Source organism: Taeniopygia guttata, chromosome 5, assembly GCF_048771995.1.
Source record: "Taeniopygia guttata chromosome 5, bTaeGut7.mat, whole genome shotgun sequence".
NCBI lineage: Eukaryota > Metazoa > Chordata > Aves > Passeriformes > Estrildidae > Taeniopygia > Taeniopygia guttata.
The window spans coordinates 6,435,673-6,456,029 of NC_133030.1; the positions used below are offsets into that span (position 1 = coordinate 6,435,673).

The 20,357-nt window shown below is 41.0% G+C and overlaps 1 protein-coding gene across 7 annotated transcripts in view; it reads left to right on the forward strand.

Annotated features, from left to right (window-relative positions):
• The window catches only part of NAV2 (neuron navigator 2), a 377,851-nt gene that overhangs the window by 325,024 nt on the left and 32,470 nt on the right, over positions 1–20,357 (forward strand). For 6 of the 7 annotated variants that reach the window (XM_030273481.4, XM_072929489.1, XM_030273473.4 and 3 more), the window contains 8 exons: positions 1,407–1,545; positions 6,624–6,915; positions 7,842–8,544; positions 11,767–12,234; positions 13,240–13,305; positions 14,522–14,566; positions 16,809–16,969; positions 19,207–19,395. In XM_030273481.4, the coding sequence (XP_030129341.4) occupies positions 1,407–1,545; positions 6,624–6,915; positions 7,842–8,544; positions 11,767–12,234; positions 13,240–13,305; positions 14,522–14,566; positions 16,809–16,969; positions 19,207–19,395 (2,063 nt within the window). The remainder of the gene's footprint in view (positions 1–1,406; positions 1,546–6,623; positions 6,916–7,841; positions 8,545–11,766; positions 12,235–13,239; positions 13,306–14,521; positions 14,567–16,808; positions 16,970–19,206; positions 19,396–20,357) is intronic. The other variant, XM_030273479.4, reaches the window with a different exon arrangement.

Here is a 20,357-nt window from a genome sequence, read left to right on the forward strand (position 1 = left end):
CCTCCCAGGGATATGGGAGAAGGGGCACAATGACTGTGCTGACACATTGATGAGGACCTTCCCTGGGAGCAGAGCAGCCAGCAAGGAGCAGCTACCAGCTCTAACCCTTCCTGTGACATGCAGAGGAGGATGTCCCCGTGGCCACACTTCATTTGTGGTTCTGCAAATTGTGCTGCCCTTCAAGCTGTGCTCAGTTCCCTAAAAGGCCTCGTACAGCTGTGGGTGAACATAGTACTCCCAAGTAAGAAAAAGCAATGAAAATTATTAAAGCAGCATTAAAAGTTGTGCAGGAAGGTGTTTTGTAGTGCTAAATGGGAAAAAAATGATATGCTTTCCATTTCAAAGCTCTCAAAGTTTATGTAGAAAGGCTATAGTAAATCAGTGGTGAAGTTTTGAATGAAGTTCAAGCAAAGAGAGATAGGCTGCCTTTCTTTACACAGTTCTCTTAACACAGGTTAAGACAGTTGAGGTTTAAATGCATATGTTAATTGCTCATTATATTGTTTTGTGAATATAGCTTTCACTCCGCAGCCAGAACCTCTCTGCAATCTCTTTGTTACACAGTTTGTAAATCAAACAGAAATGCAGCAGGGAGGAGAGTCTGGAGCTCCCAAAATCTGAAGCTGAGGTTATAAATTGCTAGAGAGCTGCAGGTGATGAGCTCTTAACCTTTTGCAAATGACCTATGATATATATATATATATATATATATATATATATATATATACACACACACACACATTTCCAGATTTCCAGCGATAGTTATCCAGTGGACTGAAATGTCTTCACAGAGCTCCTTCCAGGATAATATTTCAGTCCCGGCTTCATTGTTCTTGGAGTTGGAGCACTTGTAAGCCAATTTATAAGTCTCTTCCTTGAGCAGCTTACTTTTACAGGCATTTTACAAGTTGGAGCATCTGGCTCCATTTTTAGATAATTTTGATTCTTTCTGTTCTAACACTCAAATTGATTCAGGCAAGGTCTTTTTTTGGTTGGTTGGTTTTTGGTTTGTTTGCTTTTGGTTTTGCTTTATTGGTGGTTTGTTTGTCCTAAACTTCCAGTGACACATTTCTCATTTACTGGAAAATGTTGAAGCTATCACATGCTGGAAGAAGGTAGTCCTGAGTAGTTGCTGTTCTTAAAAAGGGTGATGCAGCTCAGGAGGGTTATTTGCTATCTGAAGGACTGAAATTTTAGTTACTAAAGGTCTTTGAGGCTGGTGAGCGTGTTGATGGTAGATCAGGAAGAGCCAGTCAGGAAGAGCTGTGTCCTGGTGCCCTTCCTTGGTGTCTGTCTTTTCTGGCAGCCACAAGTGGGCTAAGGGTTGTAGACATAAGAGTCTTCCTTTTGAATGATGTCTTGTCTTTTGACCCTTGTTTTCTCCCTCTGTTGTGTTTTTTCTCCAGCTGGGATGACAGCAGCTCTGTCAGCAGTGGCATCAGTGACACCATAGATAATCTCAGTACTGATGACATTAACACCAGCTCCTCTATCAGCTCCTACGCCAACACACCTGCCTCCTCCCGCAAGAACTTAGATGCACAGGTAAGAGCTTCAGTTTATTCAGTTTACATGGATATTTATTGTTTTCTCTGTGCAGGAGGTGTCATTGTTTTAGGTTGCTGAACTTGAACACACAGCCAGCCTTCAGTACAGACAGTATCAATAATAACCACCTTGTCATCCACAGCATTTACAAATATTTCCTCTGTGGGTGGAGCCCAAGGCATCTCTGCCATGGTGATGTCACAACAATTGGGTCTTGTCTTCCTAGAGGCACTGCTGCACAGAAAACAGATGTAAATGGGATTTTATAGAGATTTTTTTCTTTTTTTCTGAAAAGGTATTTTCTCTTAAATAATAGAATACAATAAAGTAAACATAAATGTTCAAAGGTTGTTTACACGTTCATCAGAAATGTAAGCATGTTATGCAAATGAAATTGATTTTATTAAATTTCCAAAGCTGTGTGTTATTGAAGGCTTTCTTTGTTTGCCAGCATTTCGTAGGAGGATAAGCTGTGCCTCCATCAGCAGGATATATGTACATTTTGTGCTCAGACACCACACATCCAAAGAGGGTAGAACAAGTGAAGGCATCGAACAGTTTTTCATTGATCAAACAAACTGCGTAACACAGAGATTTGCACTAATACAAACTGCTTTTTTTTTTACCAATTCCATAGATTTTTGTTTGAGAAAGTGCAGGACTACAAAGTCCAGCTTTGTTCTGGTCCTGCTCAAGGGACTGGGGTGCTGTGTGCTGCAGCCACTGGGATGTGGTGACCTGGCAGTGCCGCAGGTGATGGAGAGGGATGTCGCTGTGACCTGCTCCTCTGTTTCTTCCCCCTTTTAATCTTCTCCAGTCCTTTTCATCAGTGGGTCCTAAATCTGTTTCTGACATCAGTTTTGATGTAGGCAGACGTGTGGTTGCTGTGAAGTATTGCTCTGTCTCCAGAGCTGTGGTGCAAGCACAGAGTAGTCTTTATTCCCTTACCTTGCAGTGCATATTTGAGCCTACACAAAAGGTTTCCAGGTAGCCTCTGCTTGCCTATCAGCGCCTGCACAGGCACTTGGAACTGCTATTACAAGCCCCATACAAGCTGAGAGGAGTTAAGATCTATCAAGCGTGTTTTTCAGTACCTGACAAAGAGTAAGATGGGCAACTAGAAGTATTTTTTGACAATTGTTACTGTCTCAACATTGTACTGCTGTTGGGGAGGGAAAAAAGGAAGACTTAGGGAGATGTGACTAAACATTAACCTAAGGAAAAAAAAAAGAAACTCGTGTGACTTCTATCTTTTGATGGATCAGATTCTTGGAAACACCTCTGAGAGATCAAAATCTGTGTTGACAAACTCCTCTTCCTCCTCCACAACTATTACAGTATCCAAGAGGGTGCAGACAGACACCAGAAAGAAAGCAGCTGGAGCTTGTTCAGACAGTAGAGTGTAGTTATTGGCAGAGGAAGCTGGGAGCCAAGAATGTACAAGTGGTGTTTGCAGTTTTTTTGGTGTGATTTTTTTCTCTCCTCAGTTTTCATGGATGACAATCCTTATTCCAGGTGTTCTGTTATCTGCAAATTATTTCCAATAAAATAGTTCATTTTCAGTGGAACGAACTATCTGAATCTTGTCAGCCAAGGGAATGAAAAGAGCTTGGAGTGTTGAAATGCATGGCTTGCAGGGTTAATTTTTTTGCTGCCAATTGTAGACCTCAGAGCTCATGATGCAGTGAATGCTGCAGAGACACCTTTTCTGTATTTCCTGAAGGACTCTGTGGTGGCCAGTGCCCAGGTTTGCCTTCCCCAGAGTGGTGAGCCACAAAGAACTAGCACACATTTGCAGAGGGACGTGGACTTTTCCTGTCAGGGTGTCCCTTGCTTTGGTTCTCTTAAACAGTAGGTGCTTTTGAGCTGCTGTGATTCTGTCACATCTCTTTGAGAGGGTACAGAAGTTGGATTTCAGATAACTGAGGAGGGAGCTTGAAGCTAATACATGTGCAGCTGGGAGTCCAGGCAAATAATGGCAGCAACATCAAAGGGAGAGAGTCTGAACATGTCAGTGTCTGCTGATAAAATCAGTAACTCAGGCAGAATCATCTCTGCAAAGGAAGGCATAGTTGCAGTAGGAAAAAATCTCTGTTGAGAAGCTGATTTTTGGGGCTGATGAGTACCCCATACTCCAGGAGCTGCAGTTTCTCCATCTTTGAGAAACAGGACTTAAATATGATATTAACTTCCTCTTCAGAGACATTCATAGCTGTAGCCCCTTTTGATAGCAATGCAGGGAAGAAGATGTTTGCAAGTTGTTTCTGAACAAGCTGGTGATGGGAACCAGAATTTGCCTCGCCACGTTCCCATGTCCTGCTCTGATTATGCCAAGTACCAAACCACTTAATGTAGTTAGAGGAGTTTTGGCACCCTCATATTTTTCCTTTGTATTACACAGAATTAGGTAAGTTGCCTTTATCACAGTACTACATATAGTGTGCCTTTAAAGTCACATCATATGCATACTTTAAGGAGAAATTAAGACCTGGCGGGCATTTCAAAATAACTTATTTAACTGAAATAAGATGGGAGAAAGAGACCATGTAACAAATTCAATCATGTGATGGTAAAAAGATCAGAAGATAGAAAGGTTCCTTTAAATAGAAAACTGCAGCGTCCTTAAGCAGTTGTATAAGACATCTTATCAGCAAAGATGGGTTTGGTCTGTTCACAGCTTCAGATTTACAAAACTTTATGAGTGAGTTGAGAAATCCTGGTGGTTTGCTCCTAGCTTTCAGCTCGTGCTCGCTGTGTCTTGCCATGACCTCCAGCCAAGAGTATTTCCACTTTCACCCTTCTGGGCGGGTGGAGTTTCAGCTGCAATCCCCAAGCCAGGTTTCACTGTGTTTTGGTTTTGATTCCTTAGTCATGTTTCTGTGCTGTTCTCAGTGTTTACCATTAAACAGAAGCATCTCTGGCCAGAGGGTTTCAAAGGTGGAGGTGCAGCATTTCAAAGGCTGCAGAAAAGCTGTGGCTGTGGGTGTAGCAGTGGAATGAAAGGGAGGAGAGCAAAGGTAGAGGACTTCTTGCAGAGCTGTTCTCTCTGTGGAGGCTGACTGCACTAATCTTACAGATTAGGGGAGGGGAAATAGAAGATACAGGAATATTTCCTAGTCAACCAAAACTAGAGTAAGGCCTTTGCTAGCAGGCAGGTGTATTTCTTGTTCTTGAACACTAACAGTGCATACACACAATTCCAGAGCAGGAGCTTGGAACAAGACACTGAAGTGACCATGTGAGGAATGGTGTCTTTGAGGTGGCTTTGTTGGTTGATTATTTGGTACTTTTTGCCTGTGCTCTCTTCTAAGATCTGTGAATGTCAGAGCTGTTTGCATGAAACAGTGATTTTGGAGAGGCACAGGACATGGGAACAGTTACACTGTGAGTTTATTGCACACCTACTGATGGTCAGAAATAGAAAAGTGACCCAGCAGCCCCAAACCTGGCAGGCGCAGGAAGAGAAGGGAGTTAGAAAGCAGAGGTCCATTCCAGCCTACACTGGGTTGCTCTCTCTGAATGGAGATCTAGGGAAACAACATTTGTGTAGCACGAGGAAAGTACAAGAATATAATATTACCTAAATCCATAATTTAAAATGCATGTTAGTCTAATAACTCAATATGTAGATAAATAACCCAAGCCCTGTTTCCCCACTTTCTTTCCCGAAGAAAGACCATTGTGATATGTAGTGTCAGCTTTCACACACTGATCGCTTAACTAGTTTTTCAGGCTTTAAAAAAAAAGTAGTTACAGTAAAAAGCAGAGGAAATTCAACAACAGTTTCCCTAAATTCTTTAATATTAATGGTGTGATCTGGTAGGTAAAGAAAAGTTATAAACTTAAAACATTCTTTAGGAACTTAAAAGCTGAAAAGCGTGGTGAATAATCTTACAGTTTCTCTTGTGCTATGTTTTTCTGATGATCCAAAGGGAATAAAGACTGTGAGCTTTATAATGCTTTGGGATATTTAAAATAATTTCATTTTAAATAAATTATTCCTTTTGCCTACCGCACAGTTCTGAGCACAGTCATCTTCTGATAAGGCTTCAGGGAAGAAGAGGTGGCATCAACACCTCACCAAAACCCATCAGTCTGTACTTGGGAACTGCAGTCAGTCTCTTTAATGGTGCATGTGCTGAAGAACACTTCAGCTATGAATTTTTTTTTATCCTGATCAGAGTCAAACGTGTGGATATTTGTCTTTGGTTGTGGTGTTACCACATTCATCAAATTTAATCAACAACATTAGATAGGAGTAGAATTCTGGAAGAGTAACCATTAGCAGTGGGAAATATTAATGCATGGGGAATGTATAAAATATACACACATATTATAGTTTAATATATTTAATTTAAGCATTTCTGAGATTTTGACAAAAGGTTTGCTAATGAGAAATTTTTCTATTTAATATTGAGCTTAGCAAAATTCTCCGTAAGAGAGTGGTAACACAATCAATCTGTGCAAAGAGTAGGGGGAAAAACAGTCTGCAAGAGAAACTAAAGTAATTTATGTATTGAAGTCAATCTTGAGTATTGTTAGAAAGGTTTTCTTCAGTCCTTGGGTGTCCTTCTACCATGTTAGGTTAGAATTAACAGCATTCCACATATTCGGATCTATTCCAAAAGCTGCCTCCTCATGCTCTGGAGATCAGATTGCCAGACAAGAGATAAGAAAGCAGCAGGAACAAAGGAAGGCTGGCTGCACAGGTTTGAAATGCTTTTTTGGCATTGCAGTAAAAGGGTTTGTCAGAAATTTGAGATGGAGGATTATAAATGTCATGGAGCTGAATATGTCCTTTATAAATCAAGTAGGGTTTTTTCCCCCTTTATTTATTGCAAGGAGCATGGGTGTTGTGGTTTTTCTGTATTTTTCTTACAAACACATTAAAAAAATATGTCATTGCTGGGGTTAATTTCTTGCTGTGACATTTCTTCATCAAAGTCATGTAATGTTTGTTGGTACTTAGACATGACTGCTGAGCTGATTATTCAGGGTGATGGTTCCTACTTACGAAGCTTCTTAAAAGAAAGACTTGCTCTGAAAGTTGTCTTGCAATTCCTTATCTGTCCTAGACCGATGCAGAAAAGCATTCCCAGGTGGAGCGGAATTCCTTATGGTCCAGTGATGAAGTCAAGAAATCTGATGGGGGATCTGATAGCGGCATAAAAATGGAGCCGGGATCCAAATGGAGGCGGAATCCCTCTGATGTGTCGGATGAGTCTGATAAAAGCACTTCTGGTAGGAAGAACACTGTTATTTCCCAGACGGGCTCCTGGCGACGGGGCATGTCAGCTCAGGTTGGCATTACCACACCAAGGCCCAAACCTTCAACCACCTCAGGCACCTTAAAGACACCTGGAACAGGTGAGAAAAGGCGTAAGATGTAAACAAGCCAAAAATGTGTTCGGTGTGAAAACAGTTTAAATACTTTGCAGAGGCAGAACCTGAACTTCAGGTAATGCTGTCTGTATTTTTAGGCATTGCTTTAACCTAAGCAGCATCTTGTATGTCCCCATTTCTATTTCTGTCTGAAAATGTGTATTTCGGATTAGTACACCCTACCAGTTGTTTTCATGAAAACTCTGGCCTTAAGCCAAGCTATTTATTTGGCAGAGTATTGCTGTGTGAAGAATAAATAATAAAAATTTAGTTTTTGAAGTCACTGTTAACCAAGAGCATACACTATATATGGTTGAGGAGATTTCCCCCCCCCCCCCTTACTAAACAAGCATGTTTGTTTATACTAAACATGATTTCTGGCTTTTCTTGTAAGTGTATTAATGATTTCAGCACTTGCAGATGTGTGGATGAAAATTGATTGAATTTGCATAATCAAGCAATATAATTTAATACCTCTCTTTTTATTAGGTCTTATACACAATTGTGTATGAAAAAGTTAAAGTTATGTAGTGTTTTGAACAATAGAAATGCTTTAACAATGCCCTTTAGGAAAATTATACTATCAGCCTAACACTAGTAGTGCATAATGATAGAAATAATTGATCTGTGGTAGCTACAGTGGGAAGCTTTTTTTTTTGTTATCTGTCACTATTATGTAAGGCTGTTCTGCTTTCCATATTCTCGAAGGCAAAGGCACCACATACTTTCTTTGGCAAGTCTGCATGTGTAACTCACTAGAGTGGCATGTAAGTTCAGTGCAGACTAGATCATAACTTTGAACCGCGCTCCAGTGGCTAACACGCTTTTGCTATTCATGCTGCTTTGAGTTTCATCATTTGCTTGATGTTTTCAAGTCATTAAATATTAGAATTCTTTTTCTATTTTTGTAGGGAAAACTGATGACGCCAAGGTATCAGAAAAGGGTAGACTATCTCCTAAAGCTGGACATGTTAAACGTTCCCCATCAGATGCAGGACGCAGCAGTGGTGATGAATCCAAAAAGCTTCCCACAAGTAACTCTAGGACAGCTGCTGCTAATGCTAATACTTTTGGATTTAAGAAACAGAGCGGGTCAGCCATAGGCATGACCATAATCACTGCCAGTGGGGCAACTCTCACCAGTAGATCGGCTACCTTGGGAAAGATCCCCAAGTCATCTGGACTCATGGGTAGGACCACTGGTCGGAAGACTAGTGTTGATGGCTCCCAGAACCAGGATGATGGCTACTTAGCACTTAGTGCACGAACTAATCTTCAGTATCGTAGCTTACCCCGGCCCAGTAAATCCAGTAGCAGAAGTGGAGCTGGCAATAGATCTAGCACGAGTAGCATAGACTCCAACATAAGCAGCAAGTCAGCTGGGTTGCTTGTCCCTAAAATCAGAGAGCCTGCCAAGGTAATCCTTGGAAGCTCTCTGCCAGGATTAGTCAATCAGACTGATAAAGAGAAAGGGATTTCGTCTGACAACGAAAGCGTGGCTTCATGTAATTCTGTTAAAGTGAACCCTGCATCACAGCCTGCTGCTAGCGGAGCTCAGAGTACCCACCAGCAAGGAGTCAAGTACCCCGATGTGGCCTCTCCCACTCTGCGCAGGTAGGCACCAAACTCCTCGGTTGTGCAGGGGTGTTAGTGGGAGCTGGATGAGCAGGACTCTGCCAGCCAGGCCTGCCTGGCTTTGCAGCACTTACTCTTTAGTGTCCTACTTCAAGGTCTTGGTATTTACATTTAATTTCACGTAAGCAGCTTGGCCAGTGTTGTGGATACTTAGGACATCACGCGACAGCAGCAGAAGTTTAACATCCAGCAAAAAAACCAAACCTCTCTGGCAGAAGCTTTGGCAATTACAGTTTGAGTCTCCTTGCTGCAGAAATCATACCTGGAGGCTTTTATCCATGCAGATATCACAGATACAAGGATTTTCTTGCCTGAAGGTTACTGAAGAGTTCTTGCACAGATGTATATGTAACAAACCTGGAAATATTCCAGTCGTGGATCAAATTGTAAACCAACAGCTAGAGGGTTGTCGCAGATTTTCGTGATGACACTGGCATTGACCTGCCAGGCTTAGAGTCACCCAAAGCAAACTGTTATAACTTGTGTGAATTAGCCCAGTATGTTGCAAGACTCAATATTTTAGCATGTGTAGAAGAACCCTAAATAAAGTTACTGTCTAAGCTGGGTTAAATTTTCTTGTTTTAATACTATTTTTTTGACAAAAATCCAATCTGTCTTCTATTTCTCCAAGAGTACCCCCACACTAATATTAACAAATAGTTGGTGAGGAGCTAATTTTTTAATGCAGTGTATATCAAAGCCTTGATATTGGTGGAAAGTTCTGTTAATATTATTTTTCAACTGAATTTGAGTAGCTTGTGTGTTTCAAGTTGCAGTGTTTTGCATTTCATTTTGTCGTGATGCCCATAATACCCATACAGTTATGCTCCATCATCCTGCTTTCAGTGATGTGAGAAAGCCACATTCCATCTGAAGCACCAGTGCAAGCATAATGGCTGTGATGGCAGCTTAGGCTGATGCTGTAAAGCGTTTTTAGATGGGTGGTTTTATTTGAACAGTCTGTGTGAGGATAATTGAAGATACTTTATTTTGTACCTGGTTAACAATAGATAAGCCATGTATTTTGGAACATGTAATTTTCATCAATGGCTACTTAAAAATTCCAGTAGGCCTTTCACTTCTCTAGGATACACAAATAGAAATGCAGATTTTCAGCGTTTTCAGTGATTTCGGTGTGCCTCAGGCACATTGATAGGAATGTGATTGGGAATTTTTTGTTACTAAAAAGCTGCATTGCTGCCTTTGTAATTGAAATGCTACATTAGAAATACATGAAACTTCAAAGAGCAGGCACTGAGGCTCAATTTAACTATTCCTTCATTTGATTTACAATTTCACACTTGAATTTTCACCAGCTTGTCTAAGTTGGCATGTGTTGAAATGTGTCAGAGTTGAACTGGGCCTCGTCTGCTTATTACTGATTTCTAGGATGACTGTAAAGAAGATTTGGAGCTTAATTTTCATAGTCAGTTTAGTTGCAGACATTGCTTTTTGCATATTTCTTTTTGGCCCTGTAGTTCTTTTGGTGCTACACAGTGAATTGGAATCCATACCTTTGTAATGATAGAGACTTACCTGGAGATTTGTGGATATATGTAACTTCCATGTTGTCATAAACAGGCGGGTAGCTTAAAAACAGCTTGTAAAACTGCTGTGTGGGTGTTTTGGGGTTTTTTAAGCTCTGGGATGCTTTCTTTAAGAGTGGTTTCCCCAGGGCAGCTGAAGAGGTTGTGTGCTCTGGCGCAGGAATACACTAAGCTGGTATAGCTGCTGAGGGCCATGGAATCATGGGCTGATTTGGGTCAGAAGGGACCCGGAAGATCATTTTATTCTGACTCCCCTGCCATGGGCAGAGAGACCTTCCACTCTCCCAGCTTGTTCAAATCCCCACCCAGCCTGGCCTTGAACACTTCCAGGGATGGAGCAGCCGCAGTTTCCCTGGGCAACCTGTGCCAGGACCTCACCACCCTCACAGGGAAGAATTTCTTCCTTATGTCTGACCTAAACCTGCCCTCTCAGCTGGAAGTGTTGTCCAAGTGCCTTGTGGCAAGGATGTAGCAGCAGCTACCCAGCTCAGGTGTGCTTCATGCACTGGAGCTGCAGGAAGCACCTGTGCAGCCTGGGCAGTGCTGGGCTTGCTCCAGGTGTGCTGCAGGTGCCCAGCTCTAACACAGCCCGTGTTTCTGGGAAGGGATGGACAAAGTGACTCAGTGGCCATGTGTCCAACAACCTGGGCATGCTCCACAGCAGAGAAAGTTCTGCCTGGTGCATGCCCACCCCTAAGTCTTCAGGAACACTTGTATGCAAGTGCTGTAGTCCTCTATTCTGAAGGGTTTCACCCACAGTGAATGATAAAAAAGCAAATCCGTGCAGGTATGTGTGAGGAAAAGTAAGGTCCCAAAGGTAGTTACAGGAGCCAAGAGGCAGAAACAAAAGCAGTGTTTTGGGGTGGGTGTTTGAAACTGGAGTGGAAGATACGCTTCCTTCCTAATTTTGAAGATCAGTTTTGGAATGACTGATAATTTAGTCCAGAGCATGTTTACTACTGAGCACTTGGGCACTTCTGAGGAGTTTCCCATTGACTGTTTATGAGGGACCTGGGGTCTTTGCTTCCTTGGCAGCACAGCTGCATCACAGGCAGCAGTGATGCTGCAGTCAGCCTCCTCCTCGAGCTGTGGAACTCACCTAGTTTTTTACTAGCCAATTCCAGGTGCCAAAAAGTAGGTAGCAACATCACATTCTTCACTAAAAAATATGGTTTCCAGCCAGCTTGGCTTGTGGAATGAAATAAGCCTATGTTTGGTATGAGTACATTGTTGCATCCCAGCAAAAGCTGTTTCTGTGCAGAGCATTTGACGATTTGTGCAGATTTTACTTGGTCAGTTAGCTTCCAATCTCTATTTTTCCATACATCAGATTGTTTCTCTGGTGTCCTTTTTCTTTAGGAACAGAGGATGATATGGTTGTATCTTGGTTCTGTGAAGCTGTATTTTAGATTTGTGGAAGTATTGGTTGATGATTCAAAGGTGGCACACCTGAGATAGATTTGGAGCTGTTGTAATTGCCTCTGGGCTTTGAAAGGGACAGTGAACACAAGGAGATTATAAATGTATAGTTGCAAATGTACCATCTAGGGTAATGTACTCATTACTGGTTTTCTGAAGCTAAGATGAAATATAAGATATCCTCATGTTAACTGTTCCATTTTATGTATTTTTCATGCTGTCTTCTTTTTTGCAGACTTTTTGGTGGCAAACCTAGTAAACAAGTTCCCATCACAACAGCTGAAAATATGAAAAACTCAGTAGTCATCTCCAACCCCCATGCTACCATGAACCAGCAGGGTAACCTTGACTCCCCATCTGGCAGTGGTGTGCTGAGCAGTGGGGGCAGCAGTCCCCTCTATGGTAAAAACACAGATCTCAACCAGTCTCCACTGGCTTCCAGCCCCAGTTCTGCACACTCGGCTCCTTCCAACAGCTTGACGTGGGGTACCAACGCCAGTAGTTCTTCTGCAGTTAGCAAGGATGGCATTGGATACCAGTCTGTCAGCAGCCTCCACACCAGCTGCGAGTCCATAGACATCTCCCTGAGCAGTGGAGGTGGGCTGAGCCACAACTCCTCCAGTGGCTTGATCCCAGCCTCCAGGGACGATTCCCTGACTCCCTTCGTCCGAACCAACAGCGTTAAGACTACGTTGTCTGAAAGGTTAGTGGGTTGTTCTCTTGTTTCCATACGTTTGTGTCTCAAGTGGGAATGAAGTCCTGGCAGCAGTTGCCAATGCTGCAGATACAGATCAAGTAATGCCTCTTACCAGACAGTGCAGATAACTCTAGGACTAGAGCACAGAGATAAGTTATTCCAGGAAAGGAGCCCAGTTCAGAGCAGGAGAATGGGTTCAGAAGCAGTTTTTATTTTGCTGTCATAGCCAATGTGACATTTTTTGCTACCAGATGGTACCTAATACTTGGATTTTGCATCGTAGGTTATCCTTCCAAAGATCTGCTGTTAATTGAGCTGATAGTGGTATTTTAAAAATCTCTCCAATTTTGATTTGAAAAGTCAACCGTTTCCTGTTAAACTTTTTGATTATAGAATTTGATTACTTTCAAACTGGAGATGATGCTGAAAAGACAAGTCCCCATCTCCGTAGTCACTTGATCCCTTCTCACCCTCTCCCTGCTGTCTTGTCCTATCTCCAGTTGTTCACTACAATATTTCAGTACAAGCATTCGTGTGAATGCTCAGTGAATCCTATTGGAAGCTGGGTCCAAGTGAAAAACAATCAGCTGGATTTTATTTCAGAACGATCAGTTCCCCAGCTCTGTATACGGTGGGATTCACTGGTACCTGTGTGGGCACAGAGTAGGACCTGGGAGGAGGCTGAGCAGGGAGGAAGGAACAGGGCTTTTCCAGCAGCAGAGCTGCATTGGTGGCGCACTGAGCTGACTCAGGGGTGAACTCTGCAGTGGTCTCTGAGGGACCTCTTGTAGATGGCAGCAGAACCCTTCCAAAGCACTGGAAATCAGCTACATCCTGATGTGCAGTGATGAGTTCAGGTAGCAAGATTTTTGCATCTGTGTCTCAATGGAGAAAATGTTCTGACAGTTTGGGGTTCTGTTTGTGTTTTATTATAATTCCTTTTTGTTTTCTCATCTTTTCATTCTAATACTCCTTTTCTTGTTTTCTGTCTTGTTGAACTGCTCTTTCTAGCCCTCTTTCTTCCCCTGCTGCTAGCCCCAAATTCTGCCGAAATACTTTGCCCAGGAGACAGGACAGGTAATGCTGTCTCAGGACAGGAGTATGCTCAAGGCTGCAGGTTTTGTTGCCCATCTCAGTGAAGCAAATTGTTTTGTGCCAAACTGTGCTCAGTTGAGTGCTCTGCTGTGTTCATCATCCAGGTGTGGACTGACACAAAGACATGCCAGTGAGAGTCCCTGCAAACACGCATCTACCCACCCAAATCAATCTGGAGAGTGGCACACAGCACACTTGGCATGTTTTTGGTGTTGCTTTCATTTCTGGGAACGTCCTTTGGGTTGGGGGGGTGGTATTTTTAACCCACCCTTCATATCTTTGCCAAAGGCAATTTGAAAAATCATGCTCTTTTTTTTTTTTTTTCCTACAAATCTAAACTCTCACTAGCATTTCAGCATTCTTCTGGCATGCTGCTTTTCCCACTGCCTTTCTGGCCTGTCCTTTTTGTCGTGAAGTCCTTGTGTCATTCAGTGTTGTCAGTCTCTTTCTGCAGCTTGGCTCGTGAGTGTTTTCCAAGTACTTAGGTACAGTCGTCCTTGTACAAATGAATGTTAAAGTTAGGAAAAGATGACACAAATCTAAACATTCCAGCTCACTTTTGCTCACTGATATAATTTTTATCAGTCCCATACTATAAATTAGCTATAAGGGTTGTCGTTTAATTAATTTACTTAACCACAGGGGCATTTTCTTTAAAAACAAATTAATAGGCTCTGCTCATCAGTTACAAAAACATAAACTGAAATAGTTGAGTTTTGGGCAACTGATCGGTCCATTTTACTTTGCTAATGGAACTTAGGCTAAGATTTGGAAATTTAAACAGTCCGGGCTGCAATACCTCTTTACAATAATTAGGTGCATTCCCTAAAGTGTGTCTGCTGAAAGAAATGATGGGAAGGTGGTTTGGACTTGAATATTCCCATCAGGTTTTACCAATAGCCTGCTGAAAAGTGTATTTTTAAACAGCTATTTGACGCTTAAAGAGCCATTTTTGTTCATTGTGCGTAGGAGAAGCAGTGAAATGAGGTTGTGGAGAGATGTGGTTCATTGGCATGGTAGCAGCTGCATGTTTGTGCAAACCCCACCTGGGTGAGGAGGTCTGTGCATGTTTCTGTAGGGAGGCCCCAGCACCTTTTCCTCTGGAAAGGTGATGCAGATGTTTGTGCGTCCTTCGTCCTGATCTTTATCCTTCCCTTTTGTTCTTCTCTGAAGTTCTTTTCTTTTAAATTTTCTGCAGCGACCCACATCTTGATAGGAACACTTTGCCTAAGAAGGGACTCAGGTATTGGTGTTTCCACATGGTTTAACATCTTCTGTGGTGACTTTGGAGTTTGCTTTGTGTTGCTGTTGTGGCTGGTGGTGATGGTCGCAGTTTGCAAGAGGTGGCAACAATACTCTTCCTTTTTTCTTCCTTTTGTCTTCCTTTTTCCTTCCTTTTTTTCTTCCTTTGTTCCTTCCTATTTGCTTCCTTTTTTTCTTGCTTTCTTTCTTGCTTTCTTTCAGTCCTCAAAGAAGGCCATTGACAACTGTGCTTTTTTTATCCAGTGGCCTCAATGCTTGAGCAAGAACTGTGGCTTTTGCTGGCTTAATTGCTGGAAAGCATCTCAAAGCATCCCTGGGCTTGATGAAAAAACAATAATGTTGCTGTTTCTGTGGCTGTTACATGGAATGACCTGAAATAATTTTTTAACCTTGGGAACCTTGGTGTTGTTATATAAATAGAAAAGATTTAAAAGATCACACAAAACCTTTCAGGATGAAATTGGACATATTAATTTTCAAAAATTGTATCAGAATACCTTAATCTATAGTTTATGATATATAATCTATACTTTATTCTCTACTCTCATAGAAAATAACAAAAAATCATCAAATGAACTTTCAGCTGTTGTCTTCTCACATATTTTGTACATCTGTAAGGTAGTGATTTTTATAACATACTATTTTTTTCCATTGATACAAGCAATTCTAGCCAGAATTACTATTAGCTATGTTAATTAAATGCTTTACGTGTTAGAGAACTTACAGAAGGTATCTTTGACAATTTAGGAAATTCAGCTTCTGAATTGCTTAATGCAGCATCTGGGAACACTGCCTTGAAACTGCAGCTGTGATTTTTTTCTGTGCTGTGCATCTTGTTCTTCAGAGCAGCCTTGTCCCATGAAGCTGAATACTAAAAGCCTTTCTTAAAATGGCAATTTGTTTTAATGTTTCTGTGGTCCTCAACTATGTCTCTAATAAATACTCTCTTCTAAGACCAAAACATTTGAGTGCTGGAGAGGTAGGTATTAATGCTGACAATAAAAATAAATCTGTAGTGTGTTAAGGTAACATGACTGTTTAAAGCCCCTTTCCAAATAAACTGATTCATATACAAAGTTTAAGAAACGCAGATTGTCAGGAACTGCTGCTGAAGTGTTGAGGCATAAACAGAAGAATTAATGTATTTTTGAAAGCAGATTGACATTTTAAATTATTTCAGTGTTCCCATTGATTTAAAACAGTCTTAATAAGTGATGTCTTACTGTAGGGCATTTATTTGAAGGGAATCAAATTAATTAAATAGATAAGATCAGCAAATAATAGGCTCTAAGTTTTTGGAAGGAGAGCTAGTAACTCATAAATATTTGTCCAAAGGCGATGGCACAGCCAAGGCAGACACTGAATTCCATCAGCAGACGAGTATTGCCATGGTGCTCTGGCTGCTGTACCTGTACCCCATCACGTAGCTCACATAACACCTGTCCTGACATACCTATTTTTCACACATATACACAATAAATGAAACTTAAGCTGAAGCCAGGGGGTGTTTTGCCGCTGATGTTGGCATAGACCATGTTTCTGCTATTTTCATTGCCTTCAGAAAAGGCTAAACATTGTCTCCTTTATGATGTTTTAATGCTGTTAGTTTTTAGCTAAATGGGGTGTACCTCCACAGGCCTCATATGGATGTCTCTGGAATATGAAATATTGGGTCATAGCTAGTTGAAAAAAATTCTGCTAATGGCATTGTTAACTTGAATTTGGTTATTATATCACAAAAAGTCAGCTAAGATTATCGATGTACCAAAATATTTTAAAATGTTTGCATTTTCGCTTAACTTAGAGAAAGGTTTTCTAAGTTACAGTTTTATTTTTAAATCGTATGATGTAGCACACACTACATTTTATCCTACAGTGCTACACAGCACAACTTCTGCCTGTAACTTTTGGTTCACTCTGGCTTGGTTACACCTGAAGCCATAGGAAGGAAGTTTGTGGTTTGGTTTTTCCCTCCCAAACAGAGGTGAAATTAATTAGGAACATGTTGGAAGAGCTTGGAGCAGCTCCTTAATTCAGAATTCGATTTGATTTAGATTATCTAATCCTTTAATTTCATTTGAGGATTCTTCCACTTTTCTTTCTCTCTCTCTCCCACCCCAAGCCTTGTGACATTTCATGGTTGTTTTTTTGGTGTTTTTTTATTTTAACAAAAAAGTCAAATACATCAAAGTTCATGGTGAAAAACCTGTTTGTTTTTTCAGGTATACTCCATCCTCCCAGCTCCGCAGTCAAGAGGATGCAAAGGAATGGCTCCGGTCCCATTCAGCAGGAGGATTGCAGGATACTGCTGCCAATTCTCCATTTTCATCTGGATCCAGCATAACATCACCCTCTGGAACTAGATTTAACTTCTCGCAGCTTGGTGAATAATTATCTGTTTGAATAATCATAGCAATGCATTGTGTGTCCTGAAAACAGCATGTTGCACAAGATCATTTTCTTACAGCAGCTCCAAGGCCCACATTGAACCCGTGAAAGCACTCTCATTGAAATGAGTGTGATTAATTAGCATTATTATCTCCTATGCCCAAAGGTGCCATTCTTGCAGTAATTTTGAAACTGCTTCTCTGGGAGTAATCAGATTCCTTAATATAAATTGTGAGCTCTGTAAAATGTTCAGTAGAGCTGTTGGTTGGTACCACACATTGGGGTGCTTAGAGGACATAAGATGTTGCCTGCAGATGTTGCAACATGCATAATTCTCTAAAATCCAAGCGTTTTACTTACTGCGTGTGCCAGTCTTATCAGTTTAATATTTTATCTTTGCCTCTTTCAAGTGGCTCATTGGAAAATTGCAGAAAGCTCAATCAAGAAATATGTAAAAGGGGAGTTTCAAGTCATAAAAACTGCCACTCATTCACTTAATTTCTTTGATAAACACATTTTGAATTAAGGATACAATAAATGCTGTTTGCGTTTGACAGGTTCCATGAAGCGTTGCAGGTTTTAGTTGACTCTATCAGCAGTTGAAATAACCTGATTTAAAGTGCTAGTGGTGCTCATGTCTGTTGGGCTGGTTAAATATGACTTCGTTGCTTTGCAGTTTCTTCAGGATTGTAAATTTCATCTTGAAGTGACATTTGGAAAGAAAATGCCTGTTTGTTTATAACTTTCAAACGCCCCTCCATAATAATTTATATTATTGTTTAAAAGAAATATATTGTTTATGATAACTTCTATATAATAACTAATTTATATATAATTATGTGCAAAATAGTTAAGCTTGCACTTGTGAACTTCTTGTGCGAATTTGGAGCAGATTGCACAGTTACTTATTTTTAGTGTAGTTTTGAGTTGCAGTAATGACATTCTAGAGCCTTTCCTTGAGTGTTATGGAAAGAAACACATTCAATAAGTGACTTTTTAAATAAACTGACAAACTGACACTTAGCAACATTTCAGCTGAATATACACACAGCGTGGCTACATTTCCATCAGCTAGCAAACTGTCTGGAAAGTTCATGAAATTAAAAAGAAATAACCAGAAAGTGTTGTCATAGGCCCAGAAACTTAACCCTTTATGTACAGTATTGGAGATTATTTCTATTAGCTTCAAAAGCTCTTTGGCTACAAATTGCACTGAACACCAAAAAAAAAAAAAAAAAAAAAAGGAATTATGTTTTCCTATGTTCTTAAGATGAGAGCTTAGAGATATTGGAGTTAAGAGAGGTCACTGAATTTAATTTAAGAGCAAATGATGATATGAAAGTCAAGCACCTGTGAACTGAATTATCCTTTTACAATAGTCTGTATCAGCTGATGGTCCATATGGAAAGAGGCAATGACAGCACACCAAGAGGAACCTGCCCAGATGAAAAATGATTTTTGTTCTTTTTTTACTCACACATGAACTAATTCTTAGTAAATGGCAGGCAAAATTTTAGCACAAAAGTTCTTTTGAGAAATGTGAGATTGCAGTACTTTTGTACTCTAAACACACTGGCTGATAGACTATTGGCTTTTAAGGCAAAATTAGTATTTTACACTTCTCAGGACATCATAGTGGAAAGTAAGTTCTGAACTGTAAAGCTATTAGGTAACTAAAGCTCTTTATATTTTGACTAAAATACATAGAAAAATGTCATTTTCTTAGAACTTGAAGGGTTTGAAGAAGGCAAGTCCTGCTTAGACAGAAAGTCCTGCTATATAGACAAAATACAACAATTTTTGTGAAAGAACAGTTCCAAACTAAATGAGGAAATAATTAATTAATTAATTAATTCACTAATTCATTAATTAGTTAATGACATTATAATTTTCTCTCATTCTCCCATGCTTGGGAGGTGTTAGTGAGGTGACTGAGCTTGTTTGTTGAATTAAGGACACATGGACATTGCAGACACACGGACTGTGTTTAAAATGACCTTATTTTACTTGAGTTTTCACATTCACTAGCCTAGTTTTCATACCCCTTACTTGAAAACCAGCGAAGCCTGGAGAAGGTGATATCAAAAATGTGTGTCTTAAAGTAGGATGGGGGTGGGGGCAAGAAACTTTGCTGGTGGAAGATCACCAATGGAGAGCAGGAAAGGAGAGGATGAAAGCAGAGCAGGAGAGTCCGTGGCAGTAAGGTGTGCTTGTTTGTTGCTGGCTTTGCAGCGAGCCCCACGAGCGCGGCGCAGATGAGCCTGTCCAACCCCAGCATGCTGCGCACGCACAGCCTGTCCAACGCCGACGCGCCCTACGAGCCCTGCGGCGACGCGCGCCTCCGCAACAGCTCCGTGTCCCTGGACGAGAAGAGCCGCACCATGAGCCGCTCCGGCTCCTTCCGCGACGGCTTCGAGGAGGGTCAGTGCGGTACCGGGGGCTGGGGGTGCTCAAAAGTGCTGCTTTTTGGCGTTTTGTATCCAAACTCAGGTGTTTATTATTTCTTATCCGTGTTAAAATCATGAGTTCTACAGCAGCTACAAAATGGCTAACTACTGTCGCTGCCGAGGCAGGTCGGGAATGAGAAAACTCTGACTCAGAAGGCTGTGAGAGTAAAACTCCGGTTTATTCAAAATACACTGCTCTTTTATACAGAGCTTTGTGAGGATCAATTCCATAGGTCCTGAAGTGAAAACAATTCAAACCGTTGGTGCAGAGTGCTTGACGCACAGTGATAGAACTTAACTATAAACAATGTGAACAACAAGAGAGATAAAGAATTATTTACATTCTTTTCCAACTCTTTCCCAGGCTTCTGCCTGGCTAGAAACTCTCAGTTTCTCTCTTTGGCTGAATCTGAGACCCACAAACTATCTTTCTATACCCGGTCTTTTAAGGCTAAACTATCCAATTAAGAAATGACACCTAAATTATTTTCACTTTTAACCCAATAACTAATCGCTCAAAATTCACAATGCAGACTTTTCTGTCCAATTACAAAATACCACCCAAACCCATGAAGAGGAAGGGAGAAAGATCAGTCTCCACCCTAAAACCTCCATCTTACTTTATATATATATTACTATATACTAAAACCCCAAGCTCTTAAGTTTTTCACCCTACGATATTACACACTTCTGATCAACTACACACCTTTAATCCCAGTGCTATTAATCAATTTTGGAAGCCTTTCCATGACCTCAGGTCAAATACAGTGCTCTCCTAGGAATCAGAGTCTGTCAGCACAGAAAGTCTAAAATTCTCAGTATCCAGAACTCCAACACAAAGGGTGGCCTTTGCATGGGAACTGAGCACTTCTCAGTTCAAACACAGCTCTCTCAGTGTTAGCTCAAACCATAGTCCTAGTGGTGTTGTTCTGATTG